General features: G+C 41.1%; 1 protein-coding gene across 1 annotated transcript in view; it reads right to left on the bottom strand.

Annotated features, from left to right (window-relative positions):
- Positions 1 to 20,230, bottom strand: part of LOC109478179 (polycystic kidney disease protein 1-like 2) — a 47,148-nt gene that overhangs the window by 22,675 nt on the left and 4,243 nt on the right. The window contains 18 exon segments of the mRNA XM_019779644.1: positions 246 to 424; positions 1,491 to 1,598; positions 2,512 to 2,724; positions 3,986 to 4,095; positions 4,676 to 4,938; positions 5,599 to 5,633; positions 6,437 to 6,652; positions 7,208 to 7,450; positions 8,338 to 8,417; positions 9,833 to 9,953; positions 10,493 to 10,618; positions 11,367 to 11,477; positions 12,676 to 12,824; positions 13,727 to 13,901; positions 14,095 to 14,278; positions 14,828 to 14,974; positions 18,294 to 18,441; positions 18,755 to 18,770. Of these exon segments, the coding sequence (XP_019635203.1) occupies positions 246 to 424; positions 1,491 to 1,598; positions 2,512 to 2,724; positions 3,986 to 4,095; positions 4,676 to 4,938; positions 5,599 to 5,633; positions 6,437 to 6,652; positions 7,208 to 7,450; positions 8,338 to 8,417; positions 9,833 to 9,953; positions 10,493 to 10,618; positions 11,367 to 11,477; positions 12,676 to 12,824; positions 13,727 to 13,901; positions 14,095 to 14,278; positions 14,828 to 14,974; positions 18,294 to 18,441; positions 18,755 to 18,770 (2,624 nt within the window).

Genomic DNA, 20,230 nt, shown 5'->3' with positions numbered 1-20,230 from the left:
TCATCACTAGAAAGTTTTAAACAACTCCTGCAATCAAATGTGCAAAGATTGAGTGTAACAAGTCGTTCGGGTGTGATATAGCTAGCTGCCGCCGCGCCGCGTGCCTGCGAAGCTGGTGTGATACACCGAAGGGCGGTTATACTGGCTATACCGATACAGATACAGATTCAGAAAACAAGGAAATCTACCCGTACAAGAAATAAAAGACTTATTGTTGGGACAATTCAACTTCAGTTGTGGCTCACCATGCTGGGCTGTGGCCGGTGTTGTCGTGCCAGACATGGATGTGTGTGAGTGGTCCCAGGGGGTTCTCACAGGAGACCAGGAAGGAGTCCACACTGCCGCCCTGGAACAGCTGACGGCGGGCGTCCTGTAGGGCCAGAGGCTGGCTCTCATCACGGAAGCCGAACACCGTGATGGAAACCTGTGTTCAACATTTTACATAATATATTTTAATGGTCATTGCTCTCTGCAGAACTCACCCAACTAGTTCCACCACTGAGAACTTTTAAGCGTTCCACTGAGGTTCTCCACTAGCTCACACAACTTCACCCACCTTGAGTTTTCCAAATTCCTTGTTTGAAAGCTTTCTACAGTGACAGTTTCTTTCCCCGTACGGCCAAGCTTAATGGATTCCCTCCCTGACAAGTGTTTCCCACCAACCTACAATCTACAGGCTTTCAAATCAAACGTTCACCACCATCTCTTGACATAGCCATGTTTCTCTTACATTTTCTAGTTCAATGCCGAGAAGTGGTCGTATGGGCCTTGCATTGAACCACTCCGAAAAAAAATGTAGAGATAAACCAGTACATTTATCTGCCGGGTTAGGCCAGGCTGATTTGATTATGTGGCTGACATCCCTGCGTGCATAAATTTCCATCCTAAAAATTTGTCAACCATACTGCAAGTTGTACAAAGCAGCCGCTGCCAAATGAGCAAAGATAGGCCGTAAAATTAATTAAAATAGGTTTTGGAGAAACAATACTAGTGTCATAGAATGCAGAAATCAATTCCAAAGGAAAAAATTGAAGAAAATGTGAAAAAATGAAACTGCATGCATGAGTCGACAAGTTGTATTGCCTAATCTACCATACTCTGTGTGTTTAGTCATTAATTTTGTTCGACCTTCATGACCATGTAGAATTCATATTGAAGGCAACTTTTATATTCGCACACTCGTATCAGTTTTGGGGCTCCCAGAGGATGTCATCCATATAATCAAATCAACATGGCCTTACCTATAAAAACAAGTTACTATTGACCTATTTGTAAGTATATTCTCTCCCTGATTATGAATCTTTTTATATTTCTTATGATCATTATCATGCATACCGTACATTGATAAAAAAGTATATTCCAAGTACATTTGACAAATCCCTGATGCCTGACGTGTAAGGTTCTATAGATTGCAATTGGACTCGTCAACACTACATTTTGTCTGATTTAACCTGAATTATGCTTTCTTTGACAAATATAAAGTACCATACCTGTGCAGTGGTGCCGGCATCCAAGCGAAAGCCAGTGTAGACAGTGATTACGTAACGACAGTCAGGGTCAGGGTTCAATGTATGACCTGTTGGTGTGGTCACACCCACCTACATTGTACATGGCAAGATAAGAGCATCCAAAAAGTTACAAAAAATATATTATACATCATCATCATATTATACAGCAGGGTTCAAAATACTTTTTCTGCATACCTGCACTCCTGCAGGTAACATTGGAAATAACCTTCACCATTTTACCTGTACCGCTTTTAATAAAAGTAGATTTAGCTGGTAGCAAACAGTACAGAACACTTCTGTTTAATAATATTTCATGGCAGCTTATGAGAAATGTCACCTTGGACCCTCAAAACCCTTTTCGTCACTTTTTTATCACGGACCCCGGTCGAGGAACAACTGGGGTGTGCACCATTAATAATGGACAGGATAAATGCTTGTGTCAATGGGAAAAGTTATCGAAGGGTATCACAGTGACTGATACATTGGGTCACATTGGCCAGGTGGTCCTCAGGTAGACAGGGCCACTTGTGCAGGTTTGACTGTATATATGATAAGGCCACACCAATTTGATTTGTTGCTTCTCGGATTTTTTCAGAAAAAATATGAAGTGACAGGGCCAGATAAAAACAAAAAACAGGCCAAGGCACCCCATGATAGCCAAATAAAAAAAAATGGTCAAGGCACCCCGTGATAGCTGGAAATGGTACAATATGACGGAGCTATGAAGTCAACATACCAGGCTGGTTTATAATCAAAACAATATATTTTGAAATAAAACAAAATTCCATTGTAACATTGAAAAACTTTAACAACTAGAAAGAAAAGGACTTTCTTCAACCGTTCGAAACAAAATATGTCTTGTATTGTGCATTTTGCAGTTGATTTAGAACCTAAAAAAATTTTTTTTTTGCAAGTCAGAAAAAAATGGAGAGGACAAATCCGAGAAATGACAATTGAAATTAAATTGGTGTGGCCTAAAATGCACAGATTTATACTTCCTAACCTTAGTCAGGTCCAGTCTGTCTGCCTTTCTTGCCATCAGATATCCGAGCAGGAACAGACTGAACACAGTCAGGACTAAGATGAGTCCTATCGGGTTCTCCAAGATGTTTCCACTCGGCGTGAAGTCAATAGGATTGGGCGGGACGAACCCGGCAAACTTGGTCAGGTGGTCACAGCGGCAGTGGAGGTGGGTCATGTTGGAAAGTGGGCCCACCTGTTTAGAACAAATTCGTTTATTCCTTTATTTTGATACCTTTAGTCCATGACTAGTCTTCCAGGGTTCAAAACATATAAACATTTAGAACATACTGACAACAAAATTAAAAGAGAATGAACATACATAATCATCACAAATTATGTACAGGTTAAACAAAACCATCATGACTGATGTACAACTGGTGGATGGCCTTTATGAATTGCCGTGGACTGGTCAGTGTTTTGATACTGGGTGGCAGGGGGTTCCATAGATTAATTATGGTGCGGTAGAGAAATGTTCGCTTTATACTGTTTGTTTTTGGTTTAGGTAGTTGGAAACTACAAGAATTGGCAAATCAAGTTGAATACTTGTGGGTAAAAATTAATGGACGGGAACAATGGAGCTGTAGATGTTTTGGGGTTCATGACTGTTAAGAATTCTGAAAAACATATTTTAAAAAGTACTGGTAGCGAACCTTTCTCTGACCGTCAGCCAACCCAGATCTGCGTGCATTTGCTTGACAGGTGTGTCTAATCAGCATTTCAAAATCAATAAACAAATTGGTAAAGTGAAGCAGCAAAATGATCAGACTACTGTACATGTACAATCTGTGAAAAGTTTCGTCAGGTTGAACTAAATGAACAATAAAAGGATAATACAGCTCTTAAAGGCATCCAATACAATTTCAAGGTGGAAAACCTGGATTTTCAATTTCCTGGTCATTCTTTTAATGTAGCAAGTTTAGTCAACCGTATCCCATAGCATACTGATAGTGAGGCAAAAAAATGCAATGACATTGGCTGAAAATAGGCTGGTTCTAGCTATTTATGGCTGATGTGTTTCTTTTCTGCGTACATTATACTTTAAGCTAAATGATTTAAGAAGCTACAAAACAATGTATTAAATGTTGCTACATTGGTATGGTGCAATAGCTAAATAGTCTAAGAGTGCTCGCTTTGTAACCGGGAGGTCGTGAGTTCAAACCAGGGCTGGGTCATACCAAAGACTTTAAAAATGGTACACACTAAAAATGGTACACACTAAAAATGGTACACACTTCTTTCTCTGCTTAGCACTCAGCACATATAAGAGAGAGTGTGGGAAGGTCAAACACACAGCACTACCAGCGGACTAGCCCCCTGCTGTAGTGCCCTGCACAACTGTGTGTCGCCCAAGGGCTACTAAGGGAAATGGACATGGGCACCAAACCCTACATAGAGCACAAGAGACCATTGGTACAATGTATATAAAATGTCAATGATCTACATTCAACACTTACCTCGCAACCATCATCTTCCCATTGGTGGGATGAGTCTTCTCCGAAGTAGACACATGCACTTTCCAATATAGACACTGTGATACTGGTGTCCTCTCCATCATACTTCACACCTGCAGGAAATATTTTTTTATTTACTTCATAGGTAACCACAAAACAAGGCTCATGGGAGCCACTCAAAATGTTTTGGGTTACTGTATACAGCACAGTGAGGACAGATGTTTGTTGACCTTAGACTTGAAAAGTTTAAGGTTATACTCATAAGGGAAACAATCATGAGGTATACATAGTGATGTTCTTCTGGGAAAGAAGCTTTCAGCGTGGAACTTCCTCCAAAGAGGTGGTGTATGGAGGAAGAAAGGGTGATTTGGTTCAGTGGAAGTGGCAAGACGTGTTCTTGCTGAGAATGTTCAAAGTGGGGGCACTAGCCAATGAAGTTCCACGGAGCATTTACTGTGCATCCAAAATAAACCATTCATAGCACAGTTGAAAATTTGGCCCAATCTAGAGAAATAGAGAACGGACAATGAAGAACTGGCTGTTTAACTCTAAAGACCATGCAGCATTACAATACAATGTATGCCCTCATTGTAGCTGTTGTGGGATTGGAAGGGTGGCAAAGCACTATGGGTATTGGGGTGAAAGATGCCATCACCGATTTCCTTGTTACAGTAGATGCAAACAAGGTCATACCTAAGAAGAAAGTTGTGTTGTTTTGTAAGTCCGACTCCGTAAGATTCAGAGCTTCGGGTGGCAGAAGCCAGGAGTACGGGTGGGATGTCAGGATTGTATTGTTGTATGTGTGCTGCAGCTGTAGTGTATACAGCTGGTCCTGTGGAACAGGTAGCGCAGCTGTCCAGCTGGCAGCTTTAAAGCTGTGCGCAGTCGGCGGGGATGCTCTCTGCCACACCAGCTGCATGTGTGGCGGGTCCAGGTCTGGCTGGCTGGTGCTGTTGCTGGTGCTGTTGCTGATGATGTTGCTGGGTTGCTGGTGATGATGCTGTGTTGCTGGTGATGTTGATGTTGCTGGTGATGTTTGCTGGTGATGTTGCTGATGATGTTGCTGGTGATGTTGCTGATGATGTTGCTGGGTTGCTAATGATGTTGATGTTGCTGGTGATGTTTGCTGGTGATGTTGCTGATGATTTTGCTGGTGATGTTGCTGATGATGATGCTGATGATGTTGCTGGGTTGCTGATGATGTTGATGTTGCTGGTGATGTTTGCTGATGATATTGCTGGGTTGCTGGTGATGTTGATGTTGCTGGTGATGTTTGCTGGTGATGTTGCTGGTGATGGTGATGTTGCTGGTGCTGGGTTGCTGGTGATGTTGCTGTTGCTGATGATGTTGATGTTGCTGGTGATGTTTGCTGATGATGTTGCTGGGTTGCTGATGATGTTGATGTTGCTGGTGATGTTTGCTGATGATGTTGCTGGGTTGCTGGTGATGTTGATGTTGCTGGTGATGTTTGCTGATGATGTTGCTGGGTTGCTGGTGATGTTGATGTTGCTGGTGATGTTTGCTGATGATGTTGCTGGTGCTGGGTTGCTGGTGATGTTGCTGTTGCTGATGATGTTGCTGGTGCTGGTAATGGTGCTGGGTTGCTGTTGCTGTTGATGTTGAGTAGGATGGTGAGTGCAGTCATGGTCCTCTTGGGCTGGAAGCGGACAACCTGCACACAGGCAATCATACATATATTGTAAATATATGAACCTGCACACAGACAATCATAGTGTTTTTCTTACTTAGTACAAGTGTACACAAGTGTACACTATATGGAACAAAACCATCTCATTGGGTACACATGTACATCTAGGTCATCAAAACAGTTCTGTGAAACTCTTGCCAAAAATTCTGCAACATAAATTTGCTTAATGAATGAGGCATCAACTACTGACCTAGTACAACTTTGCAGGCTCTCTTTTTAACTGATTATATAGACTTGGACTGGGCAGCAGAGAGGCCGGGGTACCAAACAGGACATGCATACTCAAGCAGGCATTGTACAACACTACAGAAATTCCAGTCTGCAGTTGGCTTTGGTGATAATTATGCTCAGTGTACAAAATACTTTTTTTAACCAGGTTGCTCAGTGGCAACCTACAGCAAAAATTAGGTTGCCCATCAGAATTTTAGGTTGCCCCACCTATAAGTTACTACTTTCCTCAAATTAAGTAATTTTACATACATAAGCCTTTCAATTGGCAATATTTCTAACAGCCTTTAGTTAACTGATACTAGTAATAGGCATTAATACCCAAAATTAAAAAGCATCTGCCGGATACAGTTGTGCAAGCCAAGTGGGCACAATTTTGGGGGTTGGGGCATTCTTAAAATTCAGGTGACACACTGGGCTACCTAGGTTCAAAAATAGTCAGTACAGGTGGGGGTGGGGCATTTCGCATTATCATTACATCTAATGTAGATACAGGTGGATGGAGAAACCATACTCACAAGGATGTCATCCCTGCTTCTGACCCTGCCTGTGTACTTGAACACAGAACTTGTAGTGCGCTGTTTGTCCCTGGGGATGATCATGTCCACAGGTTCTGGGAGGTCGTGCACCGGGCGCCTGTCCCGTCCCTGCCACACCGTCAGGCCCGCCACCTCCGAACCTACATCAGGGGAGTTTCCCGCGTACCGGAAAGGGTTGAAGTCCGAGTTGATTACCTGCAGACATTGCACAGTATTGGGAAGAACAAAATATTCCTGGTGAGTGCATGGTGACACAATAACTGAAAAGGGAATAGAAGTTCGTTGAACAGGTTCATCAGTCAGGTAGTTTTTACTTATCAGAATTATCAGTCTCGACCTAGTCTCATGTTCTCACGAGACTACAATGTAGGTCACTCCGTGATCAAGATGTACAGTGGACATCGAAAATTTGGAGGTACGTGTTTCTACCTTTCAAAAGAGTCACTGATTGAGGAATATACTTAGTCTACTCACTGGAACAGAAGTTGAGTTAACTTTCTATAACGATAGACTAAGTTCGTTTTAAATTCATTTTGTAACCGTCTCTGTTCATCTTGTTTTGTTGTGACCTGTCCTTAGCCTGAAATGTGGCAAAAAAAGTATTGGATTGTCTCTCCTGCCATCTTTTCTTTCAATATGTTTAGGAGAATTGATCAGAAACAATTCAATAACTAGTCCGTACTGTGATAGCACTTAAAACTGGAAGTAGATTCTAAAATTCATAAGGGACTTATGTAAAAAAGCATTCACCTCCACTTCAAAGCTATCCTCACAACTGTTGCTGAGGAGGTTGAATGCTGGGACTACAAAGAGGACGTCATTGACTGTGAACACCTTCTTCTGGCCAACTTGACAAGGCTCCTTCTGGACCTTGGCATGAAGCGATGACATCTCAAGTGAGGCACTCCCGGTCCCATCAGCTGCCATCAGGGTGTCGTACATGTGAAGCACATTGCTGATGGCCTTGAAAGCTGTGCCGACTGTTTTATTGTTCTGTGAACAAAAGTGGTATGAGACTTAGCGCTATGTGCAGAATTCTGGTTTATATTGGTGTGCCCATGTAAAGCCTTGGTCACAACCCGCAGTACATGCTTTTTGGGAGGCTACGTCTGCTACAATTTTTCTGAAAACGTGGGGAAGAAGTGGCGTTGACGCACGTCATTCGCACGGTTGCGCAAGGTGTAAGAGTGTGGTCTGCACGCTACGTCTGGCCATGAGCAGATGCGTGCATCATTCATTGTGCAAGTGGTGAGTACGATCTCTGTGCGATTACAACTTTACCGTAAGGAGGCCGTACTCACATGTGCGTCTTATGTACGGTACATACATGTATGAGGCACGCGCATCGCCTGTACTTGCACGTACAGGTGGTGAATCCACAGGCCGCACGCAGAAAAAGTTTTACATGCACTTAAAGTTCTACGGCGTGTCTGCATGCTTTCAAATCCATAGGATTCCGTACGGAGGTGGTACTCACTACGCACGGATGCCCTACGTTTGTCCACGTTTTTGCACGTAGACAACACGCAGAAGCACGTACGGCAGGTTGTGACCAAGCCATTAGACATCCTTATTCATGTGTAATGTTGTACCAGGTGTACCAAGCATTTAACATGACACTGCATGATATAACATAGCACAAAGACTTTGGAATTAAAGTCAAGATACATTAAATTTATTAGAATATGCAGTAGTGGTGGGTCTGAGGGCACATCGCTAGTCTGGAGGTTCATGGAGTTCACAATTACCATTTAGATTAAAATCAGTCCCAATGTGCAAATATTACTACAGTAACTAGAACAGCAAGTAATAGTTTGAAATTGGCTATTCACAAATGATTGATGTATTATAATTCTATATCTATAAAGACTAAGTCTTACAAGTTCAGTTGTCTCTTGTAAATTGGACCCTTCAACATCCAGGTCAGAGGTTGAAGTAGACTCCATCAGGATTGCCATACCTACAGAGAAGGGTAAAAATTATGTATCAATAGTTTATTTCTCAAGTACACACAATACTGTATCAAAACATACTCAAGAGCAGAAACAATAATATTGTTCTGGTTCTGTACAGACTATTTTTCTGAATCCCAAAAAGTAAATAAATCATCAACTTGACATTGAGACTGGACTAGGCAGCAGTGATATTATACAGCATTCTTGTAAACCCCCCCAAGTACCCTCAAGGCAGTCGGTATGGCCCTTCCCGCGCTGATTTTGATGGATGTGCTCAAAATAGAATTCTCACCAGAGACAGGACCAGTGTGAAGTCGCTAGTAGAATAGTCAGTGTGAATGGAAGTTCAGGGACAGGACCAGTGTGAAGTCACTAGGAGGATAGACAGTGTGAATGGAAGTTCAGGGACAGGACCAGTGTGAATTAGTCACTAGGAGGATAGTCAGTGTGAATGGAGTTCAGGGACAGGACCAGTGTGAAGTCACTAGGAGGATAGTCAGTGTGAATGGAAGTTCAGGGACCAGGGACAGGACCAGTGTGAAGTCACTAGGAGGATAGTCAGTGTGAATGGAAGTTCAGGGACAGGACCAGTGTGAAGTCACTAGGAGGATAGTCAGTGTGAATGGAAGTTCAGGGACAGGACCAGTGTGAAGTCACTAGGAGGATAGTCAGTGTGAATTGAAGTTCAGCACCAGGGACAGGACCAGTGTGAAGTCACTAGGAGGATAGTCAGTGTGAATTGAAGGTTCAGCACCAGGGACAGGACCAGTGTGAAGTCACTAGGAGGATAGTCAGTGTGAATGGAAGTTCAGCACCAGGGACAGGACCAGTGTGAAGTCACTAGGAGGATAGTCAGTGTGAATGGAAGTTTAGCACCAGGGACAGGACCAGTGTGAAGTCACTAGGAGGATAGTCAGTGTGAATGGAAGTTCAGGGACAGGACCAGTGTGAAGTCACTAGGAGGATAGTCAGTGTGAATGGAAGTTCAGGGACAGGACCAGTGTGAAGTCACTAGGAGGATAGTCAGTGTGAATGGGAGTTCAGGGACAGGACCAGTGTGAAGTCACTAGGAGGATAGTCAGTGTGAATGGGAGTTCAGGGACAGGACCAGTGTGAAGTCACTAGGAGGATAGTCAGTGTGAATGGAAGTTCAGGGACAGGACCAGTGTGAAGTCACTAGGAGGATAGTGTGAATGGAAGTTCAGCACCAGGGACAGGACCAGTGTGAAGTCACTAGGAGGATAGTCAGTGTGAATGGAAGTTCAGCACCAGGGACAGGACCAGTGTGAAGTCACTAGGAGGATAGTCAGTGTGAATGGAAGTTCAACACTATCACCTGACATTACATCCGTTTGTCTTGAAAACAAATGTTAGTATTGCTGTTCATTCCGTGGGATATAATGTTTCCATTTCCACACACCTGTGAAGATGGTTGCAGATGCTGTATTGATGTTGCTCACTTGGGTACTCCCAGTTTTGTCATTTTCCACCATCATCTTCATGGATTCTGCTGATTTTTCTAGACCTCTCGCAACCTTCAGCTAAGGCAGGAAAGAAAACATTTGCTTGTACCTGACCTTCACAAGGAAATGTAGCTAACAGAGAGGGCTGATAAGCCATTGGATCACAATTCATTTATTTGCATTTCAAAGATAATAACTACCGGAAGGAAATATAAAAATGAAGTATAATTACAGTAATAGGGGGGCCATGAACAATGTGCACAGACATACAGGAAGCTGACGTACACTAATACTGACAAAGCTCGTCAACACTGAGCCTACAATTTGTAAACATGCAGTCCTTATAATGCCCTACAAAGGTCAGTCGCTAAGTTTGCAACATCACAAAGTCTGCATGTTGTCATCATATTTAAATGCCCTTCTCATTAATATTTTTAAAGAAAAAATACAGAACTGTGGCAATTCCAAACTACATAAAACTTTCGTTTTCATTTCAAATTGATATGAGCTACAAGTTGTTCCAAACTGTGAGATCCCTGTACATGATTTGATTATTACTACTTGAAGACTATTGCATTCTCCCCTCACAAAAGCTCAAACCAAGTAAATTATCCTACTGTATCATCATTGGAGAGTTTCTCCAGGTCGGCAGTGTGCATAACTAGCAGGGATGAAAGGTCCATGACCGCATTGACGTCTTGTAGCGGTATCTGTAACAGGCTATCAAAATCCACAGGCTGCCCCTATACAGTAAAGAAGAAAAACAAAACATTTCAATGCTGGCAAGCACTATCCAACCTTACCTTTAGGACATCAACAGCACACTATGTTATGCACAGAAGAACAAGGGACTTTCCCCCATTCTGAAAAATGTTTGAACTGTAATTTTCGACACAAAAATTGAACTCCAGTCTTTGTCAAGAGAGGAGCAATCCACAGCTTCTGTGACTTCACATTACAAGGAGGCATGTGTGAAGTTGAAAAATTTGGATTAAGTTCAATTTTGCGTTTTGTGTTTGTGGCGTCGGGTGGTGTAGTAGTTACAGCATTCGACTATGAAGCGGGGAGACCCGGGTTCGATCCCGAGTTGTACCCGACACATGTCTGGACATGCGCCTCGACGTTGTGCCCTTGGGAAAGGCACTTTACACGAATTTCCTCACTCCACCCAGGTGTGAATGGGTACCTAACTTCAGTTGGGGAAATTCGTATTGAGGTAACCTTGTGGTGCCGAAAGGCAGCCGCACAGACCCTTGCGACAGTTCCACAAAAAATTGGGGAAAAAATATGTGTATTATTTGATTGTTGTGATTTGTATTGATTAATATTATGTGATACCCTGCATCAATTCAGCCGTATAAAGGCCGCGACTGCACAGGTACTGTTTGGACAATAAAAAACATAAAAAATTACAGTTCAAACCTGCTTCATGATCAGAATGACTTATACCAAGTTGAACACAGAATGATGAACTTTCAAGCTAAGACTTACCCCACTGTCTTCTGTGATGTTGAATTCTGCAACTCTCCCATCTACAGAGATAACCTCCAGCTCTATGGTGAAGTTGTTTGGGGGAAAGAACTTTGGGCAGTACCACGGAACCTTAAAGATAGTTTTAAAGGATACAGAATTACTTGCTGAGCAGTATTTGAGGAGTTAAAATACCATAGTACTAATTATGGGCTGCCCGAACATTGGCTCCTAAGGCCACATCAATTTAATTTTTTGGTTAACGGATTTTTCTAGAAAAATAATGGCGCGGGAAGGCGAAAAATAAATAAAAATAAAAACAGGCCTAGGCATCCTATAATGGCCCAAAATGGTACTGTAACAATAAAGTCAACACACCAGGCTGGTTCAAAATGTAAAGATGGTGAATTTTGAACTTTTAATGATATCACTGCATTGAAAGATGGAATAATTGTAACAAATAGGAAAAGGACTGTTTTCAACTGTTCAGGGCAAAATATGAGCATTTTGCAGTTGATTCTGAATTTTTTTAATTTTTTTTTTATTTTTTGCAAATCAGAAAAAAATGAAGCGGGTAAATCCGTTAACCAAGAAATTAAATTGGTGTGGTCTAAGTAAAAATTAAACAATGGGCGTGAATCCATGACATTGTGGTTGTGATTTCACAACAGTCTGAACTTCTTTTATTCAAATAGCTCCGTGTTTAACTCAGTCAACTAACAGGTTTAATGAACACGTTACAATTGGACATCACTTAGTGCTTCATGCCTCAGACATGAAGTATTGTAGCGGTTGATCATGCTAGTTTGCTGATTATTGATAGTGTAATATGTTTAATAATGTTGCTGTAATATGATGTATATAAGTATCATTCTGTTAGTGTTTCGTAAATATTTTTTTTTCAAAATGGAATCATGTACTAACATTTTTGCACCCAAAAAAAAAGATCATTTAATTGACAAAAAAGACTTGTATTTGCTTTCATTTGTGTTGTGTTTACTCTCACATTTGTGTTGTGTTTACTTTCACATTTGTGCAATTGTCTCACATTACCGTCAGCGCTAAATCGGCCCACATAAGGCATGCACACTCAGTTTGTGGTACCACCACAAACTACCAGAATGTGAACAAACATGGCTGACAGCTGTATTTCAAGCTTTTAAAACACACTCAAACGGTATAATACTTTGGCACCTCCACTTCCTGAATGGCAACTATTTGCAAAGGAGTATGGTTGATTCAACTTACTTTGTAAAGAAATGTAAGGAAATTGACTTTTTGTATTCATAAATTAATGCTTTCAAATTAATAAATTTTGTCAACCTATTACCTGGCTGAAATAAGGTGTGAATTGGAGGGATGCCTGCAGAAAAGGTGCGTCTTGAGGGAACTGAATCCAGCCCATCTCTACATCCACAGGTGAATGAATTATTGCAAACTTGTAGGTAACATTGACATGGCCAGAGTCATCGACGAACTCTGCAAATTTAAAGTGAAGACATGGCAGGCAATAAAAACTATAAAAGATCAAATGATGTGGTGTTCATAAAAAATAGCACACAGTCTCGGCTTCCCTGAAGTACTACTTCAGTGAGCAAGCTGCTTGCTCAACAGAATTTGAAACATTCCATCCTATAGATACATGTAAATTCAACAATAACATTCTAGGAGAGTATAAACCGTTAAACTGTGTACAAAGAGTTAAATATATCAAAGAATGTTTAAACCTTGGAACTAGCAGTTTGAGTTTAAGTTATACATTAAACTTGTATTACGTATTACTTAAAGTTAATTCATTCTTATCCATGCACATGTTTGTTTGTACATTATCAGACCTTACAAAAGTCACTGTACAATACTTTTGTTGTGTTTGTAAGTAAAGATTGGTGACTATGTTGAAATGACACAGTACACTACCAAAAATGTTTTTTCTTATTTTTCTTAATAATATTTTGTTATGTTGAGAAATATTTTAGGGGATATTCAAGAAAATTCAAGATTCTTCAAAGATTTTGTATCAATGTTGATTCTTACACAAAGAATTTTATTCTTCTTTTTTCTTAAGAAAAGAATCTTAAGAATTTTTAGAATTTTAAGACAGTTTACAGTATTTTTTCCTGGTACAAGAAATCTTTTCTTGTGTACAGAATGGTTTTCTTACTTCAAGAACAGTCAGCTCTTATTTCAAGAAATATTTTCTTGTGGACAGAATCATTTTGTTGCTACAGAAAACTCAAGAAATACATATTGTGTTTCTTGAATTTTCTTGCTTCGGGGATTCTTTAATGTCTTGTTAAAAAAATCATTTTCTTGCTACAAGACACATTTTCTTTGTACAAGGAAAAACAAGAAAAACAAGAATGTAGAGCTGGTAAACTGACCTCCACAGCACACACATCTGCCTTCCCCTACATGTTCTATCACACAGGGAGTGGTCAGACCCTTGTTCCGCATTGCTGGGGGACCAGAAACTGTGAACGTCCACTCTGACACTGCCAGGCCATCGCTGCAGACTCCGTTGCGGTTGACAACACGCAGAATGTACGTTCCTGACACCTGCAAGTGAGAATATGACCAATGCTATATTATTAACCTTTATTGTACATTCATGCCCTATCGGGCTAAGTACAGGTGAACAGATGAAAGGATAATATACAGGATAATATACAGATAGTATACCATTATGTGGTGTTGGTGATAAAAATAAAATATAGTTACGGTGGTTACACTAAAGCATCTGAAAACTCACATTGAATGTGTTGCTTGCGATGACAACTTCTGGTTGTGTACTGTTCATCTGGAGACCTCCAAAGCCCTGGGGGTGCTCCACCACTGTCCACTCATACCAGGGGGTCTCACTGCTACCTGGAACAGCCTCCAGCACCAGATCCTCGGATGAGTTTGTGTTCGACCAATCACAGTTGTTGATGCAGCTACAGTCAGGCAACAATGCAATTGATAAGATTAAATCCAGTCTGAGAGCAATGAGAATAGAGTATATAGAGAAAAGCGGATACTGTTTCAGTGGGTTTGAAATATGCAGACATTTGATCAAAAATTTTATAGCTTTCCCCATAGTTGACCCTCAAAAAGGCTATGTAGGACTCAGTGATTATTTATTTGCTAGGACAGGGCTCGAAATTCATTTTGGTGCACTGGTGCACCCAACAAGTAGAATGTCAGCAAAAACTAATAACATTTGCATGATTTATAAATATTGTTACTTTTGTTTCCTTTTTTTGATTCTTGGTATCAAGAATATTCTGTATACTAACTAATAATACATGTAATACATTTAGCATCTTTACATATGTAAATCTACGAAAATTGCACCCACAGAAAAAAAAATTGGGTGCACAGCTCCAAATTTGGGTGCTCTTAGGTGCACATGCACCCAGTATTTCCAGCCCTCTGTAGGGTCAGTTTAAGGAAACTGGAAACACAACACAACTGTGTAAAGCTTAGAGTAGAATGGATCTCACCGTATGGCCAGCCCACAAGCCCTGTTGTCCTGGAAAACCACAACCTGTGATGCCTGAATTGATGATACAATGCCTCCTGGAGAGGAAGCCTGCACTGTGAAGTTGAAGGTAGTCCCTGCTGGTTGATTTACCCTGTAGTGGAGATGGCTTGTGTTTCCACAGGCGTCTGGGTGTGATAAACAGTAAGTGTTAGATGTCTGTCAGTACTAAATTTAGGATGGCACGAGAAACACAACAGTTGGAAGGCACATACATTGTATGGAACCTGTCAGTGATATAATTTCAATTGGTAACAGACCATAAAAGTTAAAGCCCTGGTCACATCCCGCCATACGCTTTTTGTCCTACTACGTCTACGCCTGCTACGTTTCTTCTGAAAACGTAGGGTGACCGGCCGAGGGAGTACGTCACTCGCATGGTTGCACAAGGTGTACGTACATGGTCTGCATGCCACGCCTGGCCGTGAGCGGCTGCGTGTATCGTTCATTGCGCAAGTGGTGAGTTGTAGTCTTGCTTACAACGTATTACAATGTGTGTTGCTGCGTACAGGCCGTACCTACACGTATACACGTGCGGCGTACGTACGGTTTCCTTACTCACTCGCACGTTGTAAGTGCGTACTGCACATGCGATAGGCTGTATGGGGCACGCGCGTCCACGTTTTTGAACGTAGGCAGCACGCAGAAGCACGTACAGCGGGTTGTGACCAGGCCTTAGAGGTACATAGCCTTTTTGAGGCTATAGGGGGTTGGGTTGTTGTGTTTAGGGTTGTGTTTAGAGAACCTGTAACCTGTCCTTCTGATATCTGCTTTCCTTATGCCACTTTACCATTAGACATCAACAAACCGTATGCGAACATAGACTCCGCCCTTCATGACTGAGGCAAAGAGGAATTTAACACACCTTGATTCTCGCAGACGTAGTACATAGAGTTACTGCACTGGGTGTTTGCCCACTTGTAGCTACTGTAGTACTTAAAGTACACACAGTCACCGGACAGCTTTGGCTCAGAAGGACCCCAGTTTTGGTAGTCACTGTGATTCAGAATGCTGCCGTCACTCCTGACAAACTGGAATTAAAAATAAAACTCACTCAAAATACTTCAGAGAGAACTTGGTAAGTCATTATTGTCATATCAGTGGATCAGGGGAATACCATGGTCCCAATGCACATCTCAGGGCTCGAAATACTATAGGTGCATGTGCATCTTAGTGCACACAAAATTGGAGCTGTGCACCCAATTTTTTTTCTGTGGGTGCACTGGTGCACCCAAATATTTTTGTAGGTATTTTTGTACATATCAAGTGTATAATAGTATGCAGAATATTCTTGTCATCTAAGTGTCAGAAAATATAAGTCTTTGTTGTAGTACTTGTTTAAGATTTTAAAGTTAGTTCCCATTTCAGTGTTAAGCTCAGAAGAGGAGCAGTAAGATCTGTAATTACGTTTTATTTTATATGGTGCACCCAAAAAAATTTTTATGTACCTAATTTTTTAGGTTGGGTGCACCAGTGCACCTATTCCCAAAAGTGAATTTCGAGCCCTGCATCTACATACACCACGACAAATGAAACAAGAAATTCTTTAGCACCTTAAATGAGCCTTGCCTTTTATCCAGAAAAAAGTGCTGTTTGATAGGCAGGAGTTGAAAAGCTTCTAGCGTCCAAGGTTAGCATGGACAACATCCTAGCCTAGTCACAAGAAAGATTTAACTCCACAAGCTATTCTGTATCTGTATCTGTATAGCCAGTATAACACACCAGCTTCGCAGGCACGCTGCGCGGCGGAAGCTTGCTATATAACACCGATCGACTTGTAATACCTAACCCTTGAACTTCTAACTCTAGACATTGTTTAAAGCTATCTAATGACAATGCCCCTACTGTACTTGGTGACAGTGAGTTCCACTCTGCGATAGTTCTAGGAAAGAATGAATTCTTGAACACCTCAATCCTTGGTTGATAACTCTGGTACTTGAAGGCATGGCTATTTCTTGTTCTCTTCTGGGCTGGTATTAGGTACTTAGTAATTGGTACGTCCACTAGTTTATTAGTCATTTTGTACATCATACATAGTCTGGACATTTTTCTTCTGTCTTCCAGGGAGGCCCACAAAGCTTCACAAAGCTTTTACATAGAATTCAAGTTATACTGTCTTACCGAATTCCCACTCAGTTTGTCCAGGCCGATCCATGTGTTGCTCCTGATGTTATCCCTGAGGAAACTGTCCATTTCAGCAGTCTTGACCACGACGAGACGTGCCCCCTCTGCCTGACATGTTGCCCTGGCATCCTCGTACGTTTTGTAGTCAGTAGAGAACTTCAGACATGTGCCCTCAGCTTCTACGTAATTGGTCAGGCAAGCTGGAAAGTTTGAAATGGAAAATACAACTTGAAAGTACATACAAATACAGCATATTTGACTTCATCTCCATCTCATTCCAAAATGGACTGTTCCATACCAACCTTTTACATAAATGGACTATCCCTAAGTTACTTTTGCTCACAATATCAACCCACTCTGAAAAGTTATGTTATTATTTACTACTATACGACCCAAATTCAAATGCGAAATACTACCACCATACCAAGTTCCAGGTCACTTTGCATTCATTCAATGATGCAGGAACCCAAAATATACATTATTTTTGGTCTAAAAATAGCAAAAAATGGCCAGTATGAATAAAGTCCTGTGGACATATGCCCTAGCTATAGGCACCTTCATGCCAAATTTTGTTTACTTTTAATCCCTGGGCACATAGGAAGCAAAATACATTAATTTTTAAGTCTAAAAATACCCCAAAGTCCCAAAATACAATGTACAACTGTCATATAAAATGTTAAAGCTGTTGTGCATGCCAAATGTATTTACTTAATGGATCTCTGAGGATATATGTCCAAGGCATCCCTAAATTGAAGTTCAGGTCATTTGATTTTAATACAGGGAGCCCAAAATATACATTTTAACCATCTAGAAATTGCAAAAAAAAATACCAGACTGTATCATTTTAAAGTAGAGAATCCCAAAAGAAGACTTAAAAGTTATTTGGGCACCAAGGCACAACTGTACCAAATTTCATGTCATTTGATTGTAATACAGAAGAACTTTATTGTGCAGCAGATGTAGCAGGCACATCGTGTGGCAAAATACACATACATAGTTGGTGATGCTAACATACATGTACATAGTTGGTAATGCTAAAAATATTGATTCAGTTCTACTAACTTGTACTAAGAATCTGGTCCACTTTCATAAACAATGTATAACAATAAAGAGGACACTAATTATACTAAATCTAACTCTATTGACAGTAATATATTGTGTCAGGAATTTATTACATTTTTTCGTTTTGTCAGCATGCATTAGGTGATTCGTGGTGCCACCAGCTTGGAATCCACATCCAAAAGGATCAAATTTTTAAAAAAGAGAATTATGTAACCCTCACACTGTCCCCAGCAGGGTTTGACCCAGGGCCTGTGATATTAAGATAAAAAAAAAATTTTGGTATCAACTTACAGCCATCACTTGTCTGACAAGTCCAGGTAAAGTTGAGATCTGACATGGAGACCAGACCCTCCGGATCCAAGGACACTGAGGCATTTACCCAGAAGTCATCTGAGATGTGCCGAGTGACCAGGGACGGTCCCAAGGTCATCCCCAAGGGCATCAACACTACCCTTAGCCATGTCTGGTGTACGTAGTCTACATGTACGTCACTGTTCTCTGTCTGAGCCACGATGGTCACCTGGAACTGTACAGATGGTAAAAGTACAGTCAATTCAAGACTAGTTGATGAACTTTGGAAGCATGGCAAGGCTGTACACATTATGGAAAAGCAGGCCTTAAAGATGCAGTTTTTAGGGCTTGGGAACCCGATTTTTCAGAGCCAATATTCTAGTCATTTATTTTCATACTGAGTTGAAACAACACTATCCCAACGTATACTGACATTCATGGAGCAAAAATGCCCAAAATCCTGACAAAAAACAGTTACTGGAAGGGCCCTGGGCTGATTTTTAGGGTACCACCCAGAAAACAAAGGACTCATCTTGGGGCTTGTTTCTGCAATTTTAGATGCCCAAAGTATGAAATACTGATTTAAATGTGTCAATATCACAAAGATTGCTTTATTCAGAATATTTCCAGTTTGCTGCCCTGAAATCACATTGGATACCTAAATTAAAATACTTTTTTCAGCATACTTGCACTGGACCTAACATTCAAAATTACCAACACCAGACAAATTTTACCAGCATCACTCATACATTGAGAAGTACATTGTATTTAAGACTTTTTTATACATGTACTTAAGACTTTTCAGAAACCATTGCCATTATTTCTTTGATTTATACTTTTCATAGGTCTTAACAGTCAAGGCAGCAAATAAAAATCAACATATACCTACAAGTATCTATTAACTAAGTACATGGACCAGTACAGGCTAGGTGCAGGTAGATTCTACTCAGAAATACCTGTACAGCCCTAATTTTACCTGCACTAAGGTGCAAATGCACCCAGTACTGTAAGTCTACAAATTTCCGCGGTATATTTAGATTCGCGGCATTCGCGGGGACCTTTGTACCGCGAATCTATTTCCCCGCGAATATGTTTTGCGTAAGTGCGCCCCCCTCCCCACATGCATTCACGACGGTAAGCGAAACACAAACACACGCGATTCACAAATCACTGCAAATCAACTTTATTCTTAGCAAATGTTGAGTACCAAAATTTTTTTAAAGTTATACTGATGTCAAAAAATTATAATATTATGAGACACCGAATCGCGATACTGCGGCACTGGCCGTGTCAACCGTGTACCGCCGAAAAAAATCTATGCGTGCAGAGCGCTGGCCATGCGTGCCCGGGCGCTTGAAAATTGCGGGAACATCGGGCATACCTACAAGTATTTTTATGAAAAATATAACGGCTGGTACCTGGGAAATGTTAAAGTTGGTTATCTTTTGCGCCCTGCTTTGCGGGCGTTTTTTTCTTCTTCTTGTTTTGCTGGATAGAAACGCTCACCGCGCCGTGGGCCTACAAAGCCGAATGCGACCTTTGCATACTTCCGGGTTCAAAATCTCGCCGAAGACGGCATAAATTTGCTTAGTAATATATATATTCTTACGATTATGCATTTCTTAACTAGAGTATCGATATGTAGTCGTAGAAAATAGCATTTTAGCGCTTATTTCCGAACAAAGAAAATTGTTTACACGTGCGTCAGATCGATCGTCAGCTTTACCACCGGCAGTCTCGCGCGGTGCACGAAACACATTTTTGCGCCGCGGAGATAAATGCCGGAACACGAACTTTTATTATTTTAAATATACACTTTACAAATTTTTCTTTGAAAAATAGCCAAGGAGAAATCGCGAATCTAAAAATACCGCGGATTGTCCATTTT

This window comes from Branchiostoma belcheri, unplaced genomic scaffold, assembly GCF_001625305.1.
Source record: "Branchiostoma belcheri isolate BF01 breed outbred unplaced genomic scaffold, Haploidv18h27 scaffold420, whole genome shotgun sequence".
Lineage (NCBI taxonomy): Eukaryota > Metazoa > Chordata > Leptocardii > Amphioxiformes > Branchiostomatidae > Branchiostoma > Branchiostoma belcheri.
Note: the sequence above shows the minus strand (reverse complement) of the source record. Positions and strands in the feature narration are given on the sequence as shown.